The sequence below is a fragment of the Tasmannia lanceolata genome, unplaced genomic scaffold (genome assembly GCF_043159265.1).
Source record: "Tasmannia lanceolata isolate RefF3 unplaced genomic scaffold, GAP_Taslan_0.1 ptg000006l, whole genome shotgun sequence".
Lineage (NCBI taxonomy): Eukaryota > Viridiplantae > Streptophyta > Magnoliopsida > Canellales > Winteraceae > Tasmannia > Tasmannia lanceolata.
The window spans coordinates 43,648,811-43,659,858 of NW_027518683.1; the positions used below are offsets into that span (position 1 = coordinate 43,648,811).

At 40.5% G+C, this 11,048-nt stretch overlaps 1 protein-coding gene across 1 annotated transcript; it reads right to left on the reverse strand.

Moving 5' to 3' along the window:
* Positions 1 to 3,843: 3,843 nt before the first annotated feature.
* Positions 3,844 to 9,359, reverse strand: LOC143880337 (putative disease resistance protein RGA3). Its single transcript, XM_077383227.1, has 3 exons — positions 5,600 to 9,359; positions 5,355 to 5,510; positions 3,844 to 4,146 (listed from the first exon to the last, which is right to left on the reverse strand). Exon 1 carries the CDS (start codon positions 9,356 to 9,358, stop codon positions 5,606 to 5,608), a length of 3,753 nt encoding a protein of 1,250 aa, XP_077239342.1. The 5' UTR covers position 9,359; the 3' UTR covers positions 3,844 to 4,146; positions 5,355 to 5,510; positions 5,600 to 5,605.
* Between the last annotated feature and the right edge of the window lie 1,689 nt (positions 9,360 to 11,048).

The following is an 11,048-nucleotide window of genomic DNA, read 5'->3' on the forward strand; positions in this document are numbered from 1 at the left end:
CGGGGATGTAGGTATTCCTCACGACACTTTTCATATGGCCTAAGCGGCATGTGTTGCAGCAGTTGTTGATCCCAACAAGGGATTCTTGGCCTCACGAAGAGGTGGGATCTATGGTGGTTCCTTCCACCAGGGAATGTAGGTTGCTTCCAGGAGAATGTTCGGACTTTGCGTAGTTGCAGCAGCAGTTGATCCCAGGAAGGGATTCTTGGCCTCTGGAGGAGGTGGGACCTATGGCGATTCCTTTTGCCTATGAATGTAGGTTGCTTCCTGAAAATCGTTTGTACTTTGCATGTGGTAAGTGCAACACTTGGCCAATGAGTGGCAAGTGCCGTGCTGGAAGTGGTGGCACTCTCTCAGTGTTTGCAGGTATCATCATAAAACCTTCCACGACGTTTGTAGGTAGTGGTGACACAAAGCCTTCGCATAGTTTGATGGAGTCCAAGAAAACCATCGATGTTTGGGATAACTATAAGAGATCTATAAAGCAGTGGTTGGAAGAACTTGAGGTGGTGTAGTATGTAGAGGAGGTCGGGTTGGACTGAATGTCAGAGTACCAGTATCACCTGTTTTCAAGATTATGAAGTCATTGCTATTGTGGAATTGAGCTTCACAGAGTGCTTAGTGTCGAAGAGGGCTTCAAAGTTATCAGCTAGGGAGTGTCATGGGAAAACAGCTGAGGGCAACCCAACCTTCGCAGAGCGCTCAGTGTCACAGGGATGCAATCGGTATTTCGGGCAATCAATGTACCAATAATTCTTCAGGGGTAGTCACTAAGAGCACCTTTGGTGGGCACTCCTGGTTGAAAGGGTTGGTTGGCCAAACTCTTTAGGGGGAGTTGGCCCCGTGACATTCTGAATCCTCCCCGATAGGCCCAACAGGTTTGGGTCGTAACCTTGGTGGTTTGGTTTTGGGTTGTACGAGAACTTGCTTATGCGTGCATACTGCAGCTCATGTGCATGCTCTAAGGGAGCTTTGGGTGCGGACTGAGAGTTATCCAAAGGGATGCTCCAGTTTCTTTGGTCGAGGACGGGGGCCAAAGACAATGCATGTTGGGTTGGGTTACTACATGCATTGTGCGTACAGACCGGTGCAGGGGGCTCGCTAAATTACTTTGCCTCCTGAACCGTGGTACATCTTGTGGTTAGGCCAATCTAGAGGCTTTCTCGTGAGTTCGTGTCGGGGTGACTTTAGTTACCCTCGCAAGGTGCATACCTTGGAGATCAGTCCATGGATCATGCTTGCTTCTTGGATGACCATGCCTCTATGCTTGGCAGATTTATGCGTGGAAGTATCATGCCTCAAAATGGATGGACTTTTCATTGGGAATCAAGGCCCGATGTTTGATCTACGCGTGAGGCTGGCTGATCACAAGAGTCGGTTCAGAGTTGGTCTTGGCAAGTCTAAGCTCATTAGCTTGATGAAAGATTTGGTGGCCGTGAGCAAAGTTTCTAGAAGTGCATGTCAAGATCTTAGCAGAGTAGCCTGTTGAACAGCTTAGAGATTGTGTGCACATATGAAACATTAAGAGGTGTTGGGGGTGTAGGGCCCTTATGCAGTTGAAGGCTGGACTTAACATATGCATATGTTGAGGCGCCAAACAGGTTATTCCGCTGCTAAAACCAAAGGTCCGTGACACAAGGCCTAAACCCTAACCCAACCCGAAATTAAATCAGGTTGGCTTTAACCCTAACCCAAGGAAATGCCGATCCAACCCGAGCTCAAATTGGGTTAAACCTGTCAGGTTCAGGTTGAGCCCGATCCAAGTTGCACCGTGGGCTGTGGCATGAGGGCCTTCCCTACCGCTTTCAATGCATCACGGAGGCCTTTGGCATAGTTCCTAATACTCAGCAAAAACAAAACCTTCTCCTGCCCCCTCGAAAGGCACCCCCATTGAGCTGAATCTCCCTTGTAGCCAGGAGCATGTGTATAATGGTACCGGCAAGAAGGTGAGGATTTCGACTGATGCGGTTGACCCCGTTGGGTGAGTATTTTATTTTTCTTCAGCTTTGTCATTCCATGCAAACACTTGTATATTTCATAGTTGCCATTGTTGGGTTGCTGGAATTCACTCTTAACAACTACCTGTTAAGCCTTCTGAGATTGATTTTGAGGTAATAGTTGTGGCAAAAGTATGAATCTATGTTTTCATGGGTACTGTTCTTTTTTGGCATTGTTAATTCCTTTGGAATCAGTAGAGATTTTGTTCATGGCGTTAGGCTTTTGATGTTGATTGATTTTATTAGGAAATTTTATGTGGAGCCAAGACTTTTTACATAATTACAAGAAAAAGTTATTCAAGTATCCATCATACGTAGTTAGTTTTCTTCTCATTGTAATATTTTGGTCCTTTCCCATTTTCGCTTATTGCATTTGATGAGCCTCATCATGTCACTTATCCCATTCAATCTGTTTCCTATGATTCTATATTTGCACATCATTCATTCTCTCTCCACATTCGGCTTTTCTTACCCTGCATTTTTCCTTGATCCAATTTTCCATCCTCGTCTTTTGCAAACTATGAAGCCATGGGGTTGATCACGAGAAACTAAGATTCGAGCTGAAAGTTGGATTATGTGTTTCTATCTATAGGGATTTTCTATGATTTCTTGAATCTAGGGTTAAGTTTGAGTGGGTTTTAGTAGGTGATATTAATAGAAACCATGTTTTTTTTAAAGATTTGTTGGCTTATAGTAAATTTTTTTAAGCTTTATTATGATAAAAAAAATGAAAAATTTGATGAAGCTGATCAGCAACTACACCCAAACAAAAGGTAAATATACAACAGCCCTTCAAGGAGGAAGGTGATCAAACACCCCTAAAATTCTATATCTCAACCTCAGATCGAGCCGGATGATCTGTGTCACTGTTAGCTGAACATAGGATGTGCGCAAAGGACATTACATTCCCCTCCACCATATCCACAATCTCCTCCATAGCATAAAAAAATATTCAATGATACCTCGACCCTACATTCCCAATATATGAAGTGAGCGAGTCTCCTTACGCCACTAGGGAATTAAGGAGGGAGGAATCCACAAGCCAACTCCCTCTCAAGAGAGCTACGACATCCGCATCTTTAGAATCCGTCATACCTATCAGAACCAAACAGGCCCATCTGATAATGCTCTCACATTATGAGTAAGTCCACCACTACCAGCAAAGCTCGGATTAACTAAGCTATAACCACAGAAGTTCAGCTTAACTAATATAGGGTCTGGAGGCAACCACCTATGCTGGTGGTGATTGGAGCGTATTGCACTCAAGTGAATCACATTCCACCATAAACAGATGGAAGACTTCGAATAGCCTCTGAACTTCGGAAGGATGATTGCTCACTTCACCACAAAAGATAAAATCTTTTGCTAGATACTACGCTCCCTTTGTTGTTTCCCTTGTAGATCCTTCTATTTCTCTCCTTGCAAACCCGTCATGAGGACCCAAGCCTCCACCATATAATCTATATGAATGGAAATGTCCAGCCATTCCAAATAAATCAAGAATGTAGAACCATATCTTCCTATGAAACTCTTGTGAATGAAAATATGATCCACTGTTTGCTGCACAACACATGATTTCTAAGTGTGTATTTGTACTTAGTCTAGCATTTATCGACATTCCATCTCAAGTAAACTTCTGCGAGTATTTCCACTTTATTGTGGACCCTGTGTCCAGACAAAACCGATGTTTATTGGATATGCAATAATTCTTTCACAGACTAAGAACTACAGGATCACCCCTTTCATTTTGGGTTGAAGGAGGGATCGTACCAGTCGAGCCCCAAAGGGCTCGTCGCATAAACATGCAAGGTCTCAATTTGCATTTCAAACTTTCATACCAGAACAATTCCAAAACATATCAATAATAATTTAATAAACTAAATCCAACAAAACGAGGTCACAATCCGCAATAAAAGAAATCCATGACTCCCTAAATAACTCCTCGATAAAAAAATAAAATATGAACTTCCAAACATAATGAGGTTATAATCTATAACAGATATGACAAACTCCCAAATAACAAAAAATGGTAATAACAAATTTAAATAAACTGTCTTGTCTCTAAGCAAATTCTAACATTTAAGTTTTCAAGCGTCCATGAAACTCCTCAGTGTTCCCGCAAGCATTGGAGTTAATCAACCTAGGTCATCTGTAACAGAATAAATACAGAGTGAGCTAGATAGTCAAGTAAGTAACCACCAACCTTAGCTAGCCAGATCAAGAATGTAAGATAAAACATTTTAGAATAGAGATTTCCGAAGTAAAAATATTTTTCTTTTGTAAAACAATGAGAGTTCCCAGTCAAATCTTACACAGTTTTACAAGCTTCACTTGCATGGAACAATTGACAAACAAATTCAAAACAATTGACTTTACGACAATTGACAAACAAATTCAAAACAATTGGCCGTACTATATCGCTCTTACGACATATTGCTCTTGTAGAAGTGTTAGAATAAAAATTACATATAACCCTTGTAGTCAGAACTAATACCATCTGGATGCCACTTATATTATACTCCGATAGTCCAAAACTTATATGGAGTTTAACATATCCAGAGTTTATAATAAATAATAGTTATGATAAAAAGAAGAAGAAGAAATTAATCTAAAACAAATTTTAGTTGTCAAATAAAATTCAACTGTAGGATCACTTTTCATTAGTTATATCAATATAACATATTTTAGTAATATCATGTTGCAAATAACTAGAAAAGGTAGAAGATCACTTACGTTTCATGCACAGCCTAATAATGCCTAAGTAATAGCTTGTAAATTGTTTTTAAGCTTCTTCATCTAATCCTATAATTAATAAAATTAAAAAAATTCAAAATTCAGCAGCACACTTAAACTTGTCTGTAATATATACACCCAAAAATTCAATTCCTTTCTCCGCATTCCTTTCTCCTTTCTATTATTACTATTATTGTAAATATGAAACCCCCAAAATTGGAAAACTATTAAAATCTAAGGGATCCCCTTTCAAGTCATTGGGGCCATGGCCACCCCCACACTATATGTCCCTCCGCCCCTGCCAATCATATTATGTCCCACGACTATAAATGCATCTCAAGGAAGTATCTAGGGAAAACTTGGGTGGTCCTCAACTTTATTTTAAGCCATGTAAATGAAAAGTTTTTGTCACTATTTGATGTCTTATAGAAGCAAAATTTTATAAATCAAATCAACAGTCAGTCACATCACTCCCGTTTTTATCTCCAAAACGGAATCTTACAAAAAAAGTAAATCTTTGGAATATTACAAAAAAACTACATGAAGAATCATACCAAAAAAAGCAGACGAACATGCTCCAATTTTGTGTTAATGAAAATGAAAAAATTACTTATCTTTGTTTACCTGTCATAGTTGTGGATGGCAAGGTAGAGGAACTGAGAGTAATCCAACAATCTATCCTTTAATCCCATCTACATTCTAGAATCTCTTTCCACCACCGAATTCCATCGATTCAGCTCTCGCTCTGATTCTTAAAATCCTCCGTTCATGTTTCTACATCTGCCATGTTTTGTACAGAAGGATAGTCCTAGGCAATAATAATAATAATGCAATGGTAGAAAATGTTTAAACGGGGAAAGAGGACGCACCTTTGTCTATATGCAGACAAAATGGGGGATGTGTTGTATCTTGGGCCAATCTTGGCCGTCGTTCTTTTGACATGATTCCTTCAATTTAGGACATCCAACAAAATACAAACTTCTAAGTGTAGTGGGGAGGCCATCTTCTGGCAAGGATGATATTTCGGGACAGTAACAAATATGTAAATAATCGAGGGATGTGAGGTTTTGCATCCCATTGGGTAAGGACTTGAGATTTTCACAAGTGCAGATGAAAAGATTGAAGAGATTAGTGGGCAGCCCATATTCATTGTTGTTATCATCAGGGAACAACGAAAAGAGTTGAGGACAACTATCGATTATCAAATTTCTGAGAGAGGTGAGGCTTTGCATCCCCTTGGGCAAGGACTTGAGATTAGGACAAGAAAAGATTTCTAGGTTATTGAGCGTGGTGGGTAGCCCATGGTCATTATTTTCATCATCAGGAAACAAGGAATGGAGTTGAGGACAATCTTTTATTTTCAATTCTTTGAGGCAGGGGAGGAGGCTTTGCATCCTCTTAGGCAAGGACTTGAGATTAAGAAAAGCGGAGATGTCTAGAGTAGTGAGCGGGGTGGGCAGCCTAGGGTCATTCTTTTCATCATCTAGAAACAAGGAATGGAGTTGAGGACATTCATGGACTACCAATTTTGTGAAAGAGGTGAGGCTTTGCATCCCCTTGGGCAAGGACCTGAGATTAGGACAAGTGCGGATTTCTAGAGTAATGAGCTCAGTGGGCAGTCCATAGTCATTATTTTCATCATTTGGAAAAAGGGAATGGAGTTGAGGACATTCACGGATCACCAAATTTTTGAGAGAGGTGAGGCTTTGCATCCCCTTGGGCAAGGACATGAGATTGTCACATGAAAATATTTGAAGGTCTTTAATTGTCATGGGCAGTGCTGACTCTTTTGAGAAAAGCGGGAGTTGAGTAGCAATGGATAACTCTACAAGGGAGGTGAGGTTTTCCAGCCGAGTAGGCATGGACTTGAGATTAGGACATCCGACAATTCTTAGAGATTTGAGCGTGGTGGGAAGCCTCCCCTCTCCATATCCCAAGGACTTTAGTCCTGGGCAGTCAGAGATTTGCAAATGTTGGAGAGAGGTTAGATCTTGCAAAGAGACCTTCTCGAGACAACACTCCAACTGATGACACCTTCCTATGGTTAACCTTTGAAGAGAGATAGGGCAAGGCGTTGTCAAGCTTAATAGCATCTTCACGCCACAACTAATGAGTTCTAAGTCACAAATAGATGGGAGCCTCGGAAGGGCACTCAATTCTCTGCAACCATTTATATTTAACTTTGTGACGGCAGGAAGGTCAGCGGGCAACACCTGCAGCTTGGGGCAGTTCTGTAAGGTGAGCTCACAAAGAGAAGGTAGCTGGCAATCAAGAGGAAAGGGATGTTCGCAATTTCTACAATCCTCAATGGTAATGCAAGTCAGATTGGAGAGATGTGACATCCAACTTGGAAAACTGACACCGCCATAGGATTCTATACTTAATTCTTTGACGTTGGCATGGGGTTGGAGGCCTTCCAATACCCCATCGTTATTGACTATGCCATCTTGTGAACTGCCATATCGGGCCCATTGCAATGTCAACTCATTAAGGTATTTCTTATCTTTCAAATTGGCTTCTTTAGCCTCCTCTATGTTTTGCACATGCTCGAGACCCGAAATTTCAAGTCTTCCTTTAATGTTACTCAGGTTCTTCAACTCTCCTATCTGACAACCACTCTCTTCGCACACCTTGAAATGCGGCAATGTTTGGAGCGAAGTTAATTTTCCAATTCCTAGTAAAGGAACAGACTCTACAAAAATATTCCGTAGATTAACTAGATTCGTGATACCTTTGGGTAACCCTTCAAGTTGACTGCAAAATTCCAGAGTCAGCGTTTGCAGATTACAAAGACTAGCTATTGATTCAGGCAGCCTCTCTATCTTCGTGCCAGAGAGGTCAAGGTAGCGTAGATGTTTCAAATGGCCAATCGAATCCGGCAACTTGTCGATTGCAGATCCATTCAAATCCAATACACGCAGGCATCTCAACTCCATCAATGCATCATCGAGAATCTGGTTGTCAATGGAAGATGGAGCCCTCAGTCGTAAAGTGCGCAATCTCTTAAATTTGCTCAAGGCCTCCAAAGACATTGAACCCTCTTTGACGTCAGTCCATGATAAATGACGTGCCATTTCAGGGATGCTTCGTGGCATACCGTCTTCCATTCTACAACATTCATCCCCTGAGACAGATTCTGCTAGATCATGCACTAAATCATGCATCACATATATTGAAATCTTCGGAAAGAAGAATTGGTAAGAATACTGAAAGAAAGACTTTAGTAATAAATCATCAAATATCTCCCCACCAATATCTTCTAGGAGTGTGCTTCCTTTGGTTTGAATGAAGCCTGTAGCCATCCATTGTTGTACCAACACATCTTTCTCAAACTGATGATCTTTAGGAAATTTGGCACAATAGGCAAAACAATGCTTTTGATTGGCTGGCAGGTGACAATAGCTCAATCTCAAAGCTGGCAAAATTTTATTATCATCACCCTTCCATATTTCGCTTGTCAAAATCCTTTCCCACTCGCTCACAGTCCTTTTATAAGACAAGATTCCCCCCAATGTCTTTACTGCCAAAGGCAGGCCTTTGCATTTCTTCACAATTTGCCTACCGATTTCCTCCAGTTCCGGAAAGGCATTTGAAATCCCTCCCGCAAAAGCACGCCGAGTAAACAATTCCCAACAATCAGCATCTGGTAAAACCTTCAAATGGTGGGAAGGAATTGTGCCCAACATCCTTGCAACCCTTTCATCTCGTGTAGTAATGATAATTTTACTTCCTTTCGCTCCAACTCCAAAGGGAACTCGTAGAGTGTCCCAATGAGTATGAATTTGATTTTCACCCCACACGTCATCGAGAACAATTAAAAATTTCTTACCGTTGAGTTTCTTTTCGAGACAACGCTGTGCGGCATCCAGGTTTGAGAGATCACAGTTGCTTCCACTTGCAGATTCAACAAGTGCCTTTGTTATTCTCAGTAGATTAAAATCATCAGACACACAAGCCCACGCTCTGAGCCCAAAATGCGTCTTGACCCTCTGATCGTTGTAGACGAATTGAGCAAGAGTAGTCTTCCCAACCCCACCCATGCCAACTATGGGAATAACAGAGTATAATTTATCATCATCTGAAACCAACAATTGTATGATTTTGTCTTTGTCGACTTGTCTACCAATCACATCAGATTCCTCTACCAAAGAGCTAGTTTCCCGTCGCTCCTGTTCGATTTGGGAACCCCTCCCTCCATCTCTTCTAATTTCGAGATGGAGGTCATGTCCTTCCTTTACAATCACATCTAACCTTCCACTAATCTCCCTTATCTCACGTGCTATGTTACGTTCGTACTGGAAAATAGCGGAGAAGTACCGGACAACCCCTACCTTCTGTCTCTTGCTTGATTGAGCTTCCAAAGCAACATCGTCCAATATGTCATTAGCGTCGTAGGCGATATTCTTGAGTTCTCGAAGCCAACTTCCAACAGCCTTAGAGTGAAATTGCTTTTCCTCAGCATCTTCAATCACGCCTTGAATTAATTTCACTTTCCTCTCTAACTTTTCCACCTCCTCCTGAACACCAACACCCCATTTTGATTTCATTTCTTGTATTGCCGATTCCGTCAGATTGCCAAACAGTGCACCAAGAACAGAGGATACAAACATTTGTACCATTTCTGCCATACTTTCTGTAATACCCGGTCCCAAGTATTTGGGTAATTATCCTTATCAAAGTGAACATATGATTTTTTTTTATAATGGGTGTCATTATAAAAAATTAAGCCAAGATTAATTGTTAGAAATGGGTGTTAGTATCAAATAAAAGTTGTGAATTTTCTTTGATATGGGTAATAATATCAAATGGACTAAAGTTAAATTAGGAATCAAATATGCAATCATTTTCAATATTCAATCATAAGGTAACAATCATGTGCTATTATCATCAATGACTAAAGTTAAATTAGGAATCAAATATGCAATCATTTTCAATATTCTATCTTAAGATAGCAATCATTTCAATATTGAAAAAGAAAGAAATGTGTGGGATGTTTGGAACCTTACGAGACTACAACCTTCTTCTTTTTTTTTCTCTCCACTCTCTTCCTCTCATTGGATGAAGGTTAGTTGGTTAAATTAGGAATCAAATATGCAATCATTTTCAATATTTTATCTTAAGGTAGCAATCATTTCAATATTGAAAAAGAAAGAAATGTGTGGGATGTTTGGAACCTTGCGAGGCTACAACCTTTTCTCTCCACTCTACAACCTTTTCTCTCCACTCTCTTCTCGACAACTTTCTCACCACAACCTTTTCTCTCCACTCTCTTGCCTACAACTTTTTCTCTCCACTCTCTTCTCTCATTGGATGAAGGTTAGTTGTTGTGGGATTTAGAAAGGGGTGGTGTTGATGAAGGTTAGTAGTTGTGGGCTTTAGAAAGGGGTGGTGTTGATGAAGATTAGTTGTTGTGGGCTTTAGAAAGGGGTGGTGTTGATGAAGGTTAGTTGTTGTGGGCTTTAGAAAGAAGAAATATAGGTGTTGGATGTAGTTGTTGTGGGCTTTAGAAAGAAGAAATATAGGTGTTGGATGTAGTTGTTGTGGGCTTTAGAAAGAGGGAATATAGGTGGTGTTTGAGGCCATTGAGATGCTTGTAACTCTCCTACATTGGGATGCTTGTAACTCTCCTACAAGACCAAGTTCTACACCACTTTAGAACCATTGCAAAACAGTCCTAGAAGCCATTGCAAAACAGTCCTAGAAGCCATTGCAAAACAGTCCTAGAAACCTCTGCAAATTGCTATTGCTGCCGGTAAATAAACTACTTTCCACCATCTTGTTGCCATAACCTTGTGTCCAAGAATCAAGGCCTACAAGACCTCATATTCCATCACATATGTCTTGAGATCAACTACGGTTGGGTGGATCTTCATCACGAATAATTGCCAAAATTCTGTAAGTTCATATTCTTGTCTTGAGATCAACTACGGTTGGGTGGATCTTCATCACGAATAATTGCCAAAATTCTGTAAGTTCATATTCTTGTCTTGAGATCAACTACGGTTGGGTGGATCTTCATCACGAATAATTGCCAAAATTCTGTAAGTTCATATTCTTACTCAGTCACCTTCTAGTTTCAGCTTTGCAAATTCCCTTCCTTGACAAGAACAAAAAGGAGGAAAAGAGTAGTCTTAATTAAATAAATTTGGTTGAGCAAATGGGATTGGAGTTTAGGTGCGAATAAATTTGGTTGAGCAAATGGGATTGGAGTTTAGGTGCGATGTGTTAGAAATGAGTTTTTAGAGCCGTCCTAATTTCTTTTCTTTTTAGAGGCACAATCAAATATGAAATCTTATTTAATAGGGACTGTTACACATT

Excerpts from the sequence above, each read along its gene's own strand:
- LOC143880337 (XM_077383227.1), bottom strand. The coding sequence starts at position 9,358 with ATGGCAGAAATGGTACAAATGTTTGTATCCTCTGTTCTTGGTGCACTG.